The sequence below is a fragment of the Micropterus salmoides genome, unplaced genomic scaffold (genome assembly GCF_014851395.1).
Source record: "Micropterus salmoides isolate LMB-PRFRI ecotype aquatic unplaced genomic scaffold, ASM1485139v1 Ms_hic_scaffold_19, whole genome shotgun sequence".
Classification (NCBI taxonomy): domain Eukaryota; kingdom Metazoa; phylum Chordata; class Actinopteri; order Centrarchiformes; family Centrarchidae; genus Micropterus; species Micropterus salmoides.
This window is the reverse complement of record NW_024041039.1, coordinates 32,813,078-32,831,433: the sequence shown is the minus strand read 5'-3', so window position 1 is coordinate 32,831,433 and position 18,356 is coordinate 32,813,078. Positions and strand designations below refer to the sequence as shown.

At 43.7% G+C, this 18,356-nt stretch overlaps 1 protein-coding gene across 2 annotated transcripts in view; it reads left to right on the top strand.

The window, feature by feature from the left end:
• atp10d (ATPase phospholipid transporting 10D) overlaps positions 1–18,356 on the top strand; it is a 102,378-nt gene that overhangs the window by 67,147 nt on the left and 16,875 nt on the right. For both annotated transcript variants that reach the window (XM_038728495.1, XM_038728494.1), the window contains exons 12-15: positions 3,964–4,645; positions 4,738–4,850; positions 14,533–14,659; positions 14,764–14,948. In XM_038728495.1, the coding sequence (XP_038584423.1) occupies positions 3,964–4,645; positions 4,738–4,850; positions 14,533–14,659; positions 14,764–14,948 (1,107 nt within the window). The remainder of the gene's footprint in view (positions 1–3,963; positions 4,646–4,737; positions 4,851–14,532; positions 14,660–14,763; positions 14,949–18,356) is intronic.

The following is an 18,356-nucleotide window of genomic DNA, read 5'->3' as shown; positions in this document are numbered from 1 at the left end:
TTTTCTTTTCCTGTTAATTAACGCTTCAAAGCATAGTTCCCAGTCTTTGAATTTCAAAGGATCTCCAGTGAATAACGAAGGCTCTGGTGTTGGAAGACGATTAGCACTCATAGCTTCTGCTAGCACGTTGACCAAATCAGAGCTATTCTGCACTTGTGGTATGGGCACTAAAGTTGGTGGAGCTTGAGATACTAGTTGCAGGCTTTGTGGACTATGGAGGGCTTGCATTGTAACTGGAAGAGACTGAGGAATGAATGGGGGACTTGAGGCATGGAGAGTTTGAAGTTCTCCTGCTGGTTCAACAGTATGTAGAAAGTCAGTCACTTCGAAATTTTCTTCGACTTAGTTGTAGACCTTTACTCGAGCTCTTGCAGCGTTCAACTTCTTCACTTCTTCAAGACGTTCGAGTTTTCTATGCTTCTCTTGCATTGCTTGCTGTCTGGCTAGGTTCTCAGATTCAAACTGTGCCAGCCGTTGTTTATCTTCAACCTCTAATCTTTGAAGTTCTGTCATTTCTCTTTCTTGTTCATCCAAAACTGCCAAAACCTCCTGTGACACAGCAGCTTCAGCAGCAGCCTTTTTTGAGTGAGTGGATGCTAGAGAGGGCAGATCCACATTTTGATTGATGAGACAGTGGTCTTGATGGAGAACCTGTAGAGTTAAGGATCGATCCAACATCAGGCCAGGGATCTTCTTCTTCGTCTGTTGTAAGGCCTTCAAGTTGCCTTTCTGCGTTTCGAATAATAAATCCTGACAGCTGTCCACTCTGCGCCGCAGTTCTGGTTCAGGAACTTGGACTCGACGTAACTCTTTGTAAACTATCTATTATCAGAACACGTACCTTTTTATGTTCTCAATTAGCTCATACAATTAGTCTTTGGAGGCATCATCAGTAAATATTTCTTTACTTGTTCTTGCATGATACCTCCACTTCTCATAGAGTTTTCCATACTGACGTTGTACACTCTTTAGCCTTTCTTCTTGAAGTTCTTTTCCCTTTTCTGTCAGGGTTCGGGTTCACTTCTTCGTAGCCTTTCTACTTCTTCTGCAGCTCCATTGTCTATAGCTTCGGTTTGAGCAGGTGATTTGGCATTTTCATGACAGGTCCCAGTGCTTGAGTTAGACATTTTTTGAGGATGTGTATACATGTAAGCTACAGTAGGCTAAATGTGATTAACTAAGAAGGTTGTTAATAATTATGTGAATCTCTTATGTGAAGACTGTGTGGGAAGCCTAACTCTAAAAACAGAATTCAATATGGCATCACGGTAACTGTGGTAACACACAAAATTGTACAAATCTTGATAGCCATCTGCTTCGCTGGAACCAAAAAACAGTGCACCGACTAAACCGTCGTGGCGGTAACACAAACAGTCAACGTTAGTTCCGGGACAAAACGTAAACGCATAAAATTGACTAAATACACTGTTGACCATGTCCTATTCAGCTGCCTATTTTACCCTATAGCTCTTAAACATGCATTATATTTTTTAACTTTACATTAAATTAATTATTTATTTATTACATGAAATTATGACAGCAATAATGAACTGTGCATCATGAACACACAAGTATTTATGCAACAACACTTAAAGTTGTAATGATTAGAATGGTTACCAGTTAAACACATTTTCAGGATGGAAGGAAGTTAACTAACATTTCCTGGATAATATTGGCTGGTAAACATTCTTACTTAGAGAATATAAGCAAGTTACACGAACATGGCATCAGATTATACACAATAAAATACAAAGTGGTACATTAAAATAGCGGGAGAGGCATTAAAGAAACAGGGACCTGTAATACTTAGTTTGTCCTCTTGGAGGACACTGGTTCCACGAGAGAACAATTGATCCAATTGAAGAAATGGTTATTTAACATTAAATTTGAGCTAGAAAATTAATGAAGTAGCACAGGATAACATTTCTGTATCATATCACTTCTAAAGTGTAAGAACGTGTTGGGGATAAAGCATTAGTTTTAGTACTCTTTATGGATTCTTCTTTTGAACAACAACATGGTAATATAACTACTCAAATAGCCTGCTCGCCCAAACCAGCCCCACCCGTGGCTAACTGATACCATCCGTAGGCTCCGTACTGATATCAGCGTGGCTGAAAGAAAATGGCGAAAAACCAAAGACCCCGCTACCAATTGCTCCTATCCTCCTTCTCAACAAGCATCAGTGCTGCCAAAACTGCGTTCTATAATGACAGAATAAGCAGTGCCACTGACTTAAGGAAATTATTTTCCACTTTTAAAGCGCTACTAAATTCTCCTCCACCTCCACCACCCACAAACTTGTCTGCTGACACCTTTGCTGCCTTCTTCACAGGCAAAGTGGAGGCTATAACTAGCCAATTCTCTGAAACACTCAAACTCAACCATTGTAGCAGTCCTACTACATCTTTTCCTCTGCCCTCCCAGGTCAGGTCTGGTTGTTCACTCTCCTCGTTTACTCCTCTCACAGAGAGCGAAGTATCAGAACTCTTGACCCATAGCCGTCCAACTACATGCCCACTGGACCCGATTCCTGCGAATCTCCTCCAAGCCATATCTCCTACTGTGGTCCCGACAATCACTCGTGATAAATACTTCTCCTAGCAGGTCTTCCAGCTTGTTCAGTGAAACCCTTACAAATGGTTCAGAACGCAGCAGCGCGTCTGGTTTTTAATCAGCCCAAAAGGACTCATGTCACTCCATTACTCAGTGACCTCCACTGGCTCCCCGTGGCCTCCAAAATCAAATTCAAGTCACTAATGCTTTCACACAGAGTGACTACTGGGTCTGCATGCATCTACCTAAACTCCATAATACAAACTTACGTTCCTTCTCGGCCGCTACGTTCCTCCAACGAACGCCGCCTGGCTCTGCCATCCCTTCACACAAAGCAATCCCAGTCCCGGCTATTCTCATCAGTGACACCGCAATGGTGGAACGAGCTACCGCACGCCATCAGAGCGATGGAGAGAAGCTCTTGAAAACTCATCTCTTCCTCTTATAACACCTCTAACTCCTAACCTCTAACATGCACTTCCTGTGCTCTTCTTCTTCTATCCCCTACAATGATCTTGTATTGATTGCACTTTTTGTTTTGATTGCACTTTTTGTTAACTCTTACTTCCTTCCCTAGGTATTTACCCCATTGATGTGATATGTACTGTGAGCTCTTACTAGTATTTATTGCTGCTCTTACTAGTATGTATTGTCAGTTGTAGATCTGTAGTTGATGCTCTGTTGATGTTGTTCCTCAAATGTAAGTTGCTTTGGATAAAAGCATCTGCCAAACGAGTAAATGAAAGTGAGAGGGCATGTTAAGAGTCCAAATGAATGGCTCTTTGGTTGGGTAGAGAGTCAAGACTGAAGAAGGAGCCTTTGATGTCTGAGGTAATTTGAAAGAGGAACTTCGTTACCATGGTTACCCTGCCCTTTTGGTCTTGGGAGTGTTTAGAGGTCGTTTAGTTTATGTCTGCTGAGGTCCTCACAGCCTGGTTCAGGCTTAACAGTCATGCATAGGGTCTGTTATGTCAACTTCACCAGAGGTGGCAAGGTTTACGATTGAACTGTCCAAAACAGCACTTAGGGAAAGCAACCCCCCCCCCTTTTTTTCAGTGAGAGACAAAGAGATTTTTGGACTCTCTTAAATTTTGATATAAAATAATCAAACCCACACTGGCTGGTACACTACAATGGTGAAGGCAGCTGACATGCACCAAGAGCTCTATTCTGAGACAAGACCAGGAACCCTTAGGTTACATTTACAGTACATCCTTATTCTGTATTTCTTGTTGTTTGTCTGGTGGAGGTAACAGTTAGTGGTAACATGTCATAAACGTATTAATGGCAATGGTATAATCAGAAATCTGTATCAGTGTTCTCCACGAACTACCAGATTCCAAGAGACAACACAAATAGCCACTGACTATTCAGGAATTTTCTCTTCTTCTTTTCTCTTACCTACAGGTGCCTGAAGCACGAACGCCTCTCAAGTCCCTGGAGGAAATTAAGTTGATGTTCCAGCGTTTGAGCTTCAGCCCTTTCTCAGCCCTCTCCTCTCCACAGATCAGGGGGAGTCCTCGCAGCTTGACCAGCAGGCTGTTTCCTCGAGGAAAGACTGGCTCCTTCACCCTCTCCACACCCCCCAACAGCACCACAGATAGGTCAGAACCAGGCCAAGAAAGCAACCTGGAAACCGCCAACCAGTGGCGTAAACTGTACCTATCTTCTAGAGTGGAAAGAGGAGATGCTGGGCAGGAGGAGGACAGGCAGATAGGGGATGATATCAAGGATACAAAGACAAACCCTAATGGGGCCAGACAGGAAGTGGAGGACCTAACCAGAGAAGTGGACTCTGAGAGTGACAGTGATGATGAATGGCTGTATGAGGCAGAGAGTCCAGACGAGGCGGCTCTGGTCCATGCAGCCCAGGCATACCGCTGCAACCTGAGGGGACGTTCTGCAGAAAGCTTTATGGTGGATCTGCCAGGAATTGGCTCTCTTTCTATTCAGCTGCTCCACATTCTGCCCTTTGACCCCAACAGGAAGAGGATGTCAGTGGTGGTCCGCCACCCTCTCTCAGGACAGGTGGTGGTTTACACCAAGGGAGCCGACTCTGTCATCATGGACCTGACTGAGACACCTAAAGGTAATTAACAGAAGGAATATGGATGGAAAAAATGAGTAAAGGCAAATTATAATAATAACAGCAATGTGTCATTCAGTATGTCCCCTTGTTAGATTCAGGTGCAGAGCAGGCTCAGGAGATCTACAGTCACATCAGAGATCAAACCCAAAAACATTTAGACAGCTATGCCAGAGATGGCCTCCGCACACTCTGCATTGCTAAAAAGGTAAGAAGGTAAAAGAAATTATCATAATGAAAACATTTCTTACATTTTCATCACGTTATTAAATGAAATCATGAAGTCCTGTGGCTCATTAAGGCAACTTCACCCAGCCCTCACCACCTCCAAATCTGTCTCTTCGGTTTGAAACATTTACCAAGAATGTGACCTATGAATGAGCTAGGGGGAATTCAATTATATTAAATTTTATTTATATAGCGCCAAATCACAACAACCGTTATCTCACAGCGCTTTTTATAAAAGAGCAGGTCTAGACCATACTCAATGATGCTATTTACAGAAGCCCAACAATTCCCACCAAGAGCAAGCACTAGGCGACAGAGGCAAGGAAAAACTGCCTTGCAGAAACCTCGAGCAGAACCATGGCTCAGGGTGGGTGGCCATCTGCCTCGACCGGTTGGGGGTGAAGGAGAGAGAGAGAGAGAGGGAGAGAGAAAGGGCAAGAGAGGAACAGAAAGAGAGAGGGATGGAAGGAGAGAGAGGGGAGGGAGGCAGCCTACACAGTAAAGGTGATGTTGCTATAGCCTGAATGAATAATGGTACAGATATTTATAGTAGTGTTAATAATAATAATCATAATGTTAATGATTATAATAACAATAATAACAATAGGACTAGTAACAATGATTGCAGCAGAGGATGTCGAGCAGTAACACAGGGGTAGCAGGTGACTCGCAACCACAGATCCAGACTCCACAGCTCCAGAGCCAGAAACACCTGCAGGAAGTGATAGGAGGAGAGAGGAGACGGGCCTAGAACACAAGACTACCGGAAAGGGGAGAAGTTGAATTAGTAACATGCAATAATGGGATGAGGTTGCATACAGAGGGAGAGAAAGTAGAGGAGAGAGGACCTCAGTGCATCACGGGAAATCCCCCGGCAGTCTAGGCCTATAGCAGCATAACTAAGGGATGGTTCAGGACTCACCTGAGCCAGCCCTAACTATAAGCTTTATCAAAGAGGAAAGTCTTAAGCCTACTCTTAAATGTGGAGATGGTGTCTGCCTCCTGAACCCAAACTGGAAACTGGTTCCACAGGAGAGGAGCTTGATAGCTGAACACTCTGGCTCCCATTCTGCCTTTGGAGACTCTAGGAACCACAAGTAACCCTGTATTCTGGGAGCGCAGTGCTCTGGTGGGGTAGTAAGGTACTATGAGCTCTTTAAGATAAGATGGTGCCTGACCATTAAGAGCTTAGTAGGTAAGAAGAATAATTTTAAATTCTATTCTGGATTTTACTGAAAACCAAAGCAGAGAAGACAGGAGAAATGTGATCTCTTTTCCTGGTTCCTGTCAGAACACGTGCTGCAGCATTCTGAATCAGCTGAAGAGTCTTAATGGACATTTTTGAGCAGCCTGATAATAGGGAATTGCAGTAATCCAGCCTAGAAGTAACAAATGCATGGACTAGTCTTTCTGCATCATTTTTAGACAGGATGTTCCTGATTTTCACAATATTAGGTAGGTGAAAAAAGGCGGTCCTTGAAATTTGCTTAATGTGAGACTTAAACGACATGTCCTGATCAAAGATAACTCCAAGATTCCTCACAGTGGTGCTGGAGGCCAAGGCGATGCCATCAAGGGAAACTATATCTTTAGATAATGCGTCACGGAGGTGGTAGGGCCCCAGAACAATAACTTCAATTTTATCTGAGTTTAACATTAGAAAATTACAGGTCATCCAGGTTTTAACATCCTGAAGGCACATTTGAAGTTTAGATAACTGATTAGTTTCATCTGGCTTGATGGATAGATATAACTGAGTATCATCTGCATAACAATGAAAGTTTATGGAATATTTCCTGATAATATTGCCTAAAGGAAGCATATATAAAGTGAAGAGGATTGGTCCGAGGACAGATCCTTGAAGAACTCCATGACTAACTTTGGCATGCATGGAGGACTCATCGTTAACATGTACAAACTGAAATCAATCTGATAAATAGGACTTAAACCAGCTTAGAGTGAGTTCCTTTAATGCCAATGAAATGTTCCAGTCTCTGCAATAGGATCTGATGGTCAATGGTATCAAATGCAGCACTAAGATCTCAGTACAGAGACAAGTCCTTTGTCTGATGCAATAAGGAGGTTGTTAGTAATTTTAACCAGTGCCATCTCTGTGCTATGATGAGCTCTAAATCCTGACTGAAAATCCTCAAATAAACTATTGCTCTGTAGAAAGTCACACAACTGTTTAGCTTTCTCCAGGATCTTAGAGAGAAATGGAAGGTTAGATATAGGTCTATAGTTGGCTAAAACATCTGGATCAAGTTTGGGCTTTTCAGAAGAGGTTTAATTACAGCTACTTTAAAGCACTGTGGTACATAGGCATTTTATTGTCACATACATGTTGTGAAATTCATTCTCTGCATTTAACCCATCCCTCAAGGGAGCAGTGGGCAGCCAATGTGCAGCGCCCGGGGACCAACTCCAGATGTATATATCAGTGTCTAGTCAGTGGCACTGACTGGAGTACCTAACATGTTTTTGATGGTGGAGGAAACCGGAGCAAACGCACACAGACAAGGGGAGAACATGCAAACTCCACACAGAAAGGCCGGGACAACTGGGGTTTGAACCCGCGACCTTCTTGCTATGCACTGAACCACCGTGCTGCCTCTTAATTACAGCTACTTTAAAGTACTGTGGTATCTGTTGATAAAGATAGACTGATCATATCTAGTATAGAAGTGCTGACTAAGGGTAAAACTTCTTTAAGCAACCTAGTCGGGATGGGGTCTAAGAGGCAGGTTGATGGTTTAGATGAGGAAATTATTGAAGTTAGTTGGTAAAGATTGAGGGAAGCAAAACAGTCTAAACATATATCTGGTTTTACGGCTGTTTCTAAGGTTCCTGAGTTTAGAGATAAGTCAGTGCCAGTTGAGGACAGGTCATAGAGAATTTTGTTTCTAATAGTTAGAATTTTAACATTAAAGAAGCTCATGAAATCGTAACTACTGAGAGCTATGGGAATACTTGGCTCAATAGAGCTGTGACTCTCTGTCAGCCTGGCTACAGTGCTGAAAAGAAACCTTGGGTTGTTCCTATTTTCCTCTATTAATGACGAGTAGTACGCTGCTCTGGCATTACGGAGGGCCTTCCTATAAGTTTTAAGACTATCTTGCCAAATTAACGAGAATTTTCCAGTTTGGTGGAACGCCAATTCCTCTCAAGTTTCTGCGACATTTGCTTTATTTTGCGAGTTTCAGTATTATACCATGGAGCTAACCATCTTTGTTTTAGTATTTTCTTTTTTAGAGGGGCTACAGAGTTGATTGTCATTTGCAGCGAGTCTGCAGCACTATCAACAAGATGATCGATTTGGGAGGGACTGAAACTAGCATAGGAGTCCTCCGTTACTTTGTGACTTGTTAATGAATTTAGAGCTGATGGAATCGCATCCTTAAATTTAGCTACAGCACTATCAGACAGACATCTTGTATAGAAGCTTTTACCCAATGGCGTGTAGTTCAGCAATACAAACTCAAAAGCTATCAAACAGTGGTCAGACAAAGAGGGATTCTGTGGGAACACTATTAAATGTTCAATTTCAATACCGTAAACCAAAACAAGGTCGAGAGTGTGGTTAAAACAGTGAGTCGGTTCATGAACACTCTGAGAGAAGCCAATGGAATCTAACAGAGATATAAACACAGTACTGAAGCTGTCATTCTCAACATCCACATGTATATTAAAATCCCCTACAATAATAACTTTGTCCGTTTTTATGGACTAAAGTTGACAAAAACTCTGCAAATTCAGATAAGAATTAAGAGTATGGACCAGGTGCTCGGTATACTATAAAAGAATTGGTTGCAGTGATTTCCAACTTGGGTGCGAAAGACCAAGAACAAGGCTTTCAAATGAGTTATAGTTTAGTTTAGGTTTATAGCTGATTAGTAGGCTAGAGTCGAAGATAGCTGCAACTCCACCTCCTCGGCCTGTGCCTCGAGGAATGTGAGTATTAATATGACTGGGAGGGGTGGATTCATTTAGGCTAACATATTCTCCATCACCCAGCCAGGTTTCAGTAAGACAAAATAAATAATAATCTGATATTAGTTCATTTACTAGTACACCTTTAGAAGGGAGAGATCTTATGTTTAAGAGTCCACATTTAATTTTCCTATTCGTTTGCACTATTGCACTTGTGGTTTTAATTTTTATGAGGTTTTTATGCACAGCTCCTCTTCTTTTTTACCTTTGATTTAAATAATTTCAATGGTCGGGGGACAGACACCGTCACTATAGGATTTTCATTTTCAAGTAACTCCTGGAATGATGTAGGTGGATATACAGTATATAGAATAAATAAAATGACAATATGAACAGTATGAACAGCTCTGAAAAAGAGAATGATAAATATATATTAAGTGGTAACCAGTAAACAGGTGGCTGATTAGAGGCAGAGTTACTGGGTTATTGGACTATTATTATAGTCAGCTGTTCATCTTGACCTGAGGATGTGGTCCAATGCAGTGAAGAATGCACAGACCTGTATATTGGGGAGACTAAACAACCACTAGACAAACTTATGGCTCAACACAGAAGGGCCAACTCCTCAGGTCAAGACTCAGCAGTTTACTTACATCTGAAGGACAGAGGACACTCGTTTGAGGACCACCAGGTACACATTTTAGACAGAGAAGATGGATGGTTTGAAAGAGGTGTCAAGGAAGCCATCTACACCCGGGTTGAGAAGCCATCACTGAACAGAGGAGGGGGTCTACGCCACCACTTATCCCCCACTTACAATGCTGTCCTTTCAACACTTCCCAGGAAACTCAACAAACGTAACCTATTGGCCTCAGGTGAAGATGCCAACGATGGTCGTTTAGTCTTGGCCTCGGGTAGTCCTAACGACCATAACGACTGTCGTTACTCCAGTCAGGAACACTAACGAACCAGAAGTATCGACGATCCTGGCAAATGACCACACTGAGGTTAAATAGCTGAGTTTCCCTACCAGTCAGTAAGAACTGATTACGTCCTTTGGATGAGGGATGAAACGTCTTCCAGTATCTTCAACCAAGTCCAATTGCCCTTGACTTTAACCTTTGTTGGGTTAGTCCAGAGATGGAGGGTTTTTTGGGGACCAGGATGATTGTGGAGCATTTGAAGCAGGAGGGAACTTCACACCGCTTCAGTGATCTGTTGAAGTTCTGTGTGAAGATGGGGGCCAGCTAGTCTGCACAGGTTTTCAGGCAGGATGGAGACGCACCGTCTGGGCCAGGAGCCTTCCTGATTTTCTGCCTCTGGACGAGCTGGCGCACATCCTCTTCACAGATCATGAGTGCAGGTGAGGAGGGGGTGTGAGAGTGTGGCAGTCAAGGAAGGTGACTGTTTGAACATGGTGTTGGAGCGGGGTAGAGGTGTGACTGTGGGCTTCTCAAACCTACAATAAAATCCATTCAGCACGTCAGCCGTTGAGTTGTTGAGTACCAGCAGAGTTGGAGGATGGTCTCCAGTAGTTAGTGAGTGTCTGCAAGCCTCTCCACACTGACACAGGTTCACTGGCTGTGAAGCTGTTTCCTAGCTTTTCAGCGTAGCATCTCTTTGCTGCTTTGACCTCTTTAGTCAGAGTGTTCCTGGCCTGGTTATACAGGACTCTGTCCCCACTTCTGGAGACCTCCTCTTTGGTCTGACAAAGCTGCCTGAGTTTCTCTGTGAACCAGGATTTTTGGTTGTTGTATGTCAGGAAGGTTTTAGTCTGCACACACATGTCCCCACAGAAGCTGATGTAAGATGTCACAGTGTCGGTTAGTTCGTCCAGGTCAGTGGCTGCAGCCTCAAAAACACTCCAGTCAGTGCAGTCAAAGCAGCCCTGTAACTCCAGCTTTGACTCGTTGGTCCATCTTTTCTCAGGCTTTACAACAGGTTTAGCTATTTCAGTCACTGCCAGTAAGTCAGGATAAGATGAACCAGACAGTGATCAGAGAGTCCCAAGGCTGCACGTGGGGACAGAGCGATAGGCGTCCTTTAATGTAGTGTAGCACTGGCCCAGAACGTTACTGTCCCTGGAGGGACACTTATTATGCTGTCTGTACTTTGGGAGTTCATGGCTGAGGGTTGCTTTGTTGAAGTCCCAGAGAACAATGAGCAGGGAGTCTGGATGTTTTTTCTCCACGTTAGTTATCTGGTGGGCCAGGTGTAGCAACGCCTCACTAACACAGGCCTGAGGTGGAATGTAAACAGCGACCAGAACAAACGAGGAAAACTCCCGCGGTGAATAAAAAGGTTTACAGTTTGTGAATAATGTCTCTAAGTGAGGGCTGCATGATTTCTCCAACACTGTGACATCTGTACAGCAACCTTTGTTTATGTAGAGACAGAGTCCGGTAGGTGCTGTGTGCTGTCCGGGATGTGCTCGGTGAGCCAGGATTCAGTGAAACAGAGGGTGGCAGATCTGCAGATGTCCGAATTAGTTCTGTTGAGGAGCATGTCAGTTCATCGATTTTGTTGGCCAAAGAGCGGACATTCGCCAGGTGGATCGAAGGGAGTGCAGTGCGAAAAACCCTGCCTTCTCAGTTTAACCAGTGCGCCTGCACCCCTTCGGTGTCTCCGGTAGATCCCAAACAGAGCTGCCGCTCCTCCAACTAATAACTCAAGGAAAGTTCCAGGTTCAATAAAGAGCGATGGAATAGTGTGAGCTGCTGAAAGTCCGATGTTTAAGAGCTCTTCTCTGGTGAATGTTACCAGAGAGGGACGGCAGAAAACAGAGTTAATAAACAAAAACACAAAAAGCACTACGGAGCGTAATCCAGAGGTGGCCATCTGTGGTTTCCAGACCAAATGGGTTAGCAAGAGCAGAAATGGGGTCAAAATTATTTATAGACAAATAGGAAGTGATCCAGAAAAACACTAATCTGCAAACCGCGTTAGAAGTGACCTCGTGCACAGACACATAATTTTGCTATAATTAAAATTCTGGATTTCAAGTGCAAGTCACTGATTTGTATTTGCAAATCATGAAGTTTTGTTTGTGGATTTTACTCTATTTGTAGATCATGTTTTGTGTTTAGAAACTGTAATATGTGACTCATAGTCTGTGCATTTACAGTGATATTGACATTGATTTACCCCCATATATTTCTATTTCTTTCACACACCCTACATGCACACACCTACACTTCTGTCTTTAAATGCACACACCAGCTTGCCCCACCTTTCTTTATCTGCCTGCTCAGTTAAATTTCATGGTCAGTAGTATGTTTTTTTTAAACACCTATTAAAATCACTCTTGCTTTACTTGGACCATGTCTTCAAACACAACATCAGATAACATCTCTTTCTGTGTTTCTGCAAAGTGCTTAAATAGTTTGCCAAATATACTAGACTGTGGCGGCCACTAATGTACCTGGGCGGCTCGTGTGAGAAACGCAGCTTATTGTGCCATTACAGGTATTATAAATTGCGAGCTTTGTCTTTTCTTCATTCAATAGTCTCTTACTGTCTTTGTCACTGTGCACATCCCGTGCTGCACAGCATGCGTGTAAAGCTGACCAGCACATGATCGGATCGTAAAAACCGACCGATTCCGATATCTAGGTGAAACGTGCCTATTTACTTTAGGAGGTGCCATATTGCCAGCTGGACCTGTCCATTCCAGATGTGTCTATATGTAAATGTCTGTAGGGCGTGTGTGTGTGTGTGTGTGTGTGTGTGTGTATGTGTGTATGTGTGTGTGTATATATATATATATATATATATATATATATATATATATATATATATATATATATATATATATACACACACACACACACACACACACACACACACACACACACACACACACACACACACACACACACAGACACACACACACACACAGACACAGTGGGTACGGAAAGTATTCAGACCCCTTTAAATTTTTCACTCTTTGTTTCATTGCAGCCATTTTCCAAAAATCAAAAAAGTTCATTTTATTTCTCAGTAATGTACACTCAGCACCCCATCTTGACGGAAAAAAACAGAAATGTAGAAATTTTTGCAAATTTATTAAAAGAAAAACTGAAATATCACATGGTCATAAGTATTCAGACCCTTTACTCAGTATTTAGTAGAAGCACCCTTTTGATCTAATACAGCCATGAGTCGTTTTGGGAAAGATGCAACAAGTTTTTCACATCTGGATTTGGGTATCCTCTGCCATTCCTCCTTGCAGATCCTCTCCAGTTCTGTCAGGTTGGATGGTAAACGTTGGTGGACAGCCATTTTCAGGTCTCTCCAGAGATGCTCAATTGGGTTTAAGTCAGGGCTCTGGCTGGGCCATTCAAGAACAGCCACGGAGTTGTTGTGAAGCCACTCCTTCGTTATTTTAGCGGTGTGCTTAGGGTCATTGTCTTGTTGGAAGGTAAACCTTCGGCCCAGTCTGAGGTCCAGAGCACTCTGGAAAAGGTTTTCGTCCAGGATATCCCTGTACTTGGCCGCATTCATCTTTCCCTCGATTGCAACCAGTCGTCCTGTCCCTGCAGCTGAAAAAAACCCCCACAGCATGATGCTGCCACCACCGTGCTTCACTGTTGAGACTGTATTGGACAGGTGATGAGCAGTGCCTGGTTTTCTCCACACATACCGCTTAGAATTAAGGCCAAAAAGTTCTATCTTGGTCTCATCAGACCAGAGGATCTTATTTATCACCATCTTGGAGTCCTTCAGGTGTTTTTTAGCAAACTCCATGCGGGCTTTCATGTGTCTTGCACTGAGGAGAGGCTTCCGTCGGGCCACTCTGCCATAAAGCCCCGACTGGTGGATTGCTGCAGTGATTGTTGACTTACTACAACTTTCTCCCATCTCCCGACTGCATCTCTGGAGCTCAGCCACAGTGACCTTTGGGTTCTTCTTTACCTCTCTCACCAAGGCTCTTCTCCCCCGATAGCTCAGTTTGGCCGGACGGCCAGCTCTAGGAAGGGTTCTGGTCGTCCCAAACGTCTTCCATTTGAGGATTATGGAGGCCACTGTGCTCTTAGGAACCTTAAGTGCAGCAGAAATTGTTTTGTAACCTTGGCCAGATCTGTGCCTTGCCACAATTCTGTCTCTGAGCTCTTCAGGCAGTTCCTTTGACCTCATGACTCTCATTTGCTCTGACATGCACTGTGAGCAAACACAGCTGGACTCAAATGAAGGTGTAGAACCATCTCAAGGATGATCAGAAGAAATAGACAGCACCTGAGTTAAATGAGTGTCACGGCAAAGGGTCTGAAAACTTATGACCATGTGATATTTCAGTTTTTCTTTTTTAATAAATTTGCAAAAAGTTCTACATTTCTGTTTTTTTCTGTCAAGATGGGGTGCTGAGTGTACATTACTGAGAAATAAAATGAACTTTTTTTGATTTTTGCTTGCACGAGTTTTTAAACATCCTAAAGGCCTTAAACATGTTGTGTTCAATATTAATATTAAGACACAAAATCTGACGTCCTGTTGGGCATACTCTCTTAAACTGGGAAACTTTATCCCAATCCTTGCATGCATTTGGGGGCACTATGGAGCCCACTGGACACGCCCACGGTGAGCACAGCTATGTGAGGAGTGCCCACTCACATACTCTGTTCCATTCACTGCTCAACTCTTCCTACAGATCACTAGTGTCTGTTCAGGAGAGAATCCCTCCTGTATGTAAGATGTGTGTTATTCAGTGACTGTGTGTTTTGTGTCTGGAGCAGGTTCTGGGAGAAAATGAGTATGAGAAGTGGCTGAGGGGACAGCGGCTGGCAGAGAGCAGCATAGAGAACAGAGAGGAGCTGCTGCTGGAGTCAGCTCAGAGACTGGAGACCAACCTCACCTTGCTGGGTAGGAGTGCCGCTCACTGCAGCAAACACATGGACCAGTCATATATCAGAGCTGGGAGCAGAAGTACTTAAAGTGCTTTGGTCTCTATATCTGTGTGTGTTCAGGTACCACAGGGATTGTAGACAGACTTCAGGAGGAGGTCCCTGAGACAATTGAAGCTCTTCAGAGGGCTGGGATCAAAGTCTGGGTCCTCACTGGAGACAAAATGGAGACAGCCATCAACATCGCCTACTCCTGCAAGCTCCTATGTCCCAATGACCACCTACTGACAGCCAACGGTGGAAGCAAGGTTGGTGTCTGAGGGATAGTAACACTGTTGTTAGGCTGTTTCAGAAAAGTTGACGGGTCTAAAGCTGTTGTTAAGGTCCTGCATTTCATTTTACCTCTCTTCCTCTTGTTTATCCAGATCCCTGGATATTGTTTACTTGGTCTGTTGCCCGCTACTGCCCTCATGTTGCAAGTGCTAACCACTTAATTATAAGTTGTGGACTTGGTTGGCTCAAAGCAATGTAGGTTGCCATAGTGGCTGTTCTGATGCATATAGTAGCTGTCAAAAAAAGTTAGCCTAGTTGTAACTATTTCTGCCAATAACAGTCATGTTGCATAGTAGTAGTGCAAGTTTACAGCATTTATAAATGTATATACAGTAGGGCTGGATAATTAATTGAAAAGTAATCGAAACCGAAATTCAGGGCCTCTGATTTCCCCATGTCGGTTATTTTGTTTATTTAATCCTGGTAATAATGTGCGTGTGTTCATGTACTTTTTCCTTGAAACATCCTACTGCTTGTATCACGTGACTCTGCCCCATCCAGTCCTGCTCAGCTTACAGACTGGAGTCTGATGCACTGGGAGATGTTAGCTAGCGCTAACTTGCTTTCTAGCAGTTGTTAAAACAACAGACAGACTGACTTATTACTCACTCGAGTCACTTTCTGCCGCTCTCTCTTTCATTCGCTCATTTTCTCACTCGCTACGCAAACCCATTGCACTGCAGTTAAAAGACCTCTGCTGCTCTTATAACACCTGTCATGTAGATGTCCTTTGATGAAGGAAGAGAGGAAGCTCGCAAAGCGTGATTTACCGTGCTCACATAGTATGCGGGTGAAAATCATTTATTTCGCATTGATATTAAATAATAGAGTGAAAGTTTAGTAGCAGCAGTCCTAATTCAGCAGCAGCGATGTGCTGAATATAGGGGAATCATGTAATGTGCACGTCAACATTAATTATTAGTATTAATTAACACCGAGATAGCCCAATGGATTTTTGAAATCTGAGTAAATTAACCCAAGCTTTAATAGTTATACATTTATTACATTACAGTACAAACCTTGTCAGTGAAATATGTGAGCAAACAAAACAAAATAAACCATAATCATTCAATAATCGTAATCGAGGTGAAATATTCAATTAATTATGTGAATGTAATTGTGTGTGTGTGTATCAAGCTCTCTCTCCCCCCCCCCCCTATTCCCGGGCAGGGCGGAGGGTATCCAGGTTGACCCTTAGGCAAGGTCCTTAATGCTACCAGCCTACCTCAGGCATGAGCGAAAGAAAGAGCCATACCGGCTCAGACATCGCCCAGCTTAACATGGTCTGCGTCAGGTGCTAGGGAACCAGGGCAACCTGATGACAAATGGGCTACTGGAACAAGACATTCATGGACTAGAGCAGAAAATATGAATCTGATGCACTGCTACTATACAAGCAATCCCAGTGAGAGGGGTTATATGCAGAGACTGTGGGACATCTGGATGCTTCAAAACTGACAAAGAAACAACTTCTAGCTCAGTGTTCTAACATCCACAAATGGCAGCTCCTATGACAACTAGAGATTGATGACAAATATGCTACAGCAAGGGGGAGCCAGGACGACAGGTCAGCGGGGAGATGTTATCATCATCCCCACACTCAGAGATTGGGTCCCAAGCCCCAATAACAGCAAGCCCTTACGGTACAGAATCACTCAACGTAAGGGCGACTGGCCTACGTTTGAAGATCATAACCAAGCTGGACCCCCAAGTACAACGACCAAGATTGCCAATTTCAATTCAATTTTATTTATATAGCGCCAAATCACAACAACAGTTATCTCACAGTGCTTTTCATAAAAGAGCAGGTCTAGACCATACTCTGTGATGCTATTTACAGAAGCCCAACAGTTCCCACCAAGAGCAGCACTAGGCGACAGAGGCAAGGAAAAACTTCCTTTTAAGAGGCAGAAACCTCGAGCAGAACCATGGCTCAGGGTGGGCGGCCATCTGCCTCGACCGGTTGGGGTGAAGGAGAGAGAGAGAGAAAGAGGGAGAGGAAGAGGGCAGGAGAGGAACAGAGAGAAAAAGACAGGGATGGAAGGAGAGAGAGAGAGGGGAGGGAGGCAGCCTACACAATATACACACAGAGGTACAGACAGTAAAGGTGATGTTGCTATAGACTAAATGAAAAATGGTACAGATATTTATAGTAGTGTTAATGGTAACAGTCGTAATGTTAATGATTATAATAACAATAATAACAATAGGACTAGTAACAATAGTCGTTGCAGCAGAGGGTGCCGAGCAGGAACACGGGGCAGTAGGTGACCCGCAACCACAGATCCAGACTCCACAGCTCCAGAGCCAGAAAACCTGCAGGAAGTGATAGGAGGAGAGAGGAGAGGGATGAGAAAGCACAAGACTACCGGAAAGGGGAGAAGTTGTGTTAGTAACATGCAATAATGGGATGAGGTTGCATACAGAGGGAGAGAAAGTAGAGGAGAGAGGAGCTCAGTGCATCATAGGAAATCCCCCGGCAGTCTAGGCCTATAGCAGCATAACTAAGGGATGGTTCAGGACTCACCTGAGCCAGCCCTAACTATAAGCTTTATGAAAGAGGAAAGTCTTAAGCCTACTCTTAAATGTGGAGATGGTGTCTGCCTCCTGAACCCAAACTGGAACCTGGTTCCACAGGAGAGGAGCTTGATAGCTGAACACTCTGGCTCCCATTCTACTTCTGGAGACTCTAGGAACCACAAGTAACCCTGCATTCTGGGAGCGCAGTGCTCTGGTGGGGTAGTAAGGTACTATGAGCTCTTTAAGATAAGATGGTGCCTGACCATTAAGAACTTGCTCTCCACCGAACCATCCAAAGTGTACTTTCAGTGGCAGGGTAATAACACAAGATCAGATCCACCCAGGGCTGAGAATGAACAGTACTGGAAGCTCCTGTCAGGCATCATAGCGGCTAAGATGAGTGGGCACATGGCTCAATACATGGACAGGGCCCAGAAGGGAATGGGTAGTAATACCAGGGGAGCCAAGCACCAGCTACTGGTTGATAGAGCAGTCAATCAAGACTGCAAGACCAGGCAGACCAATCTGTGCACCACCTGGATTGACTACAAGAAAGCCTACGACTCAATGCCACATACATGGATACTGGAATGCTTGGAAATGTACAAGATCAACAGGACACTAATAGCCTTAATCAAGAACTCAATGGGGCTGTGGAAAACAAGTCTGGAAACCAACTCAAAGCCAATTGCACAAGTCACCATCAAGTGCGGCATATACCAAGGTGATGCACTATCCCCGCTGCTGTTCTGCATAGGCCTGAACCGGTTCCAAAGTGGAACAACTATCAGTCACCTCCACTACATGGATGGAAAAGGCTGGACTGAAGGACAGCACAGAAGCACTAAACATGGCAGCACAAG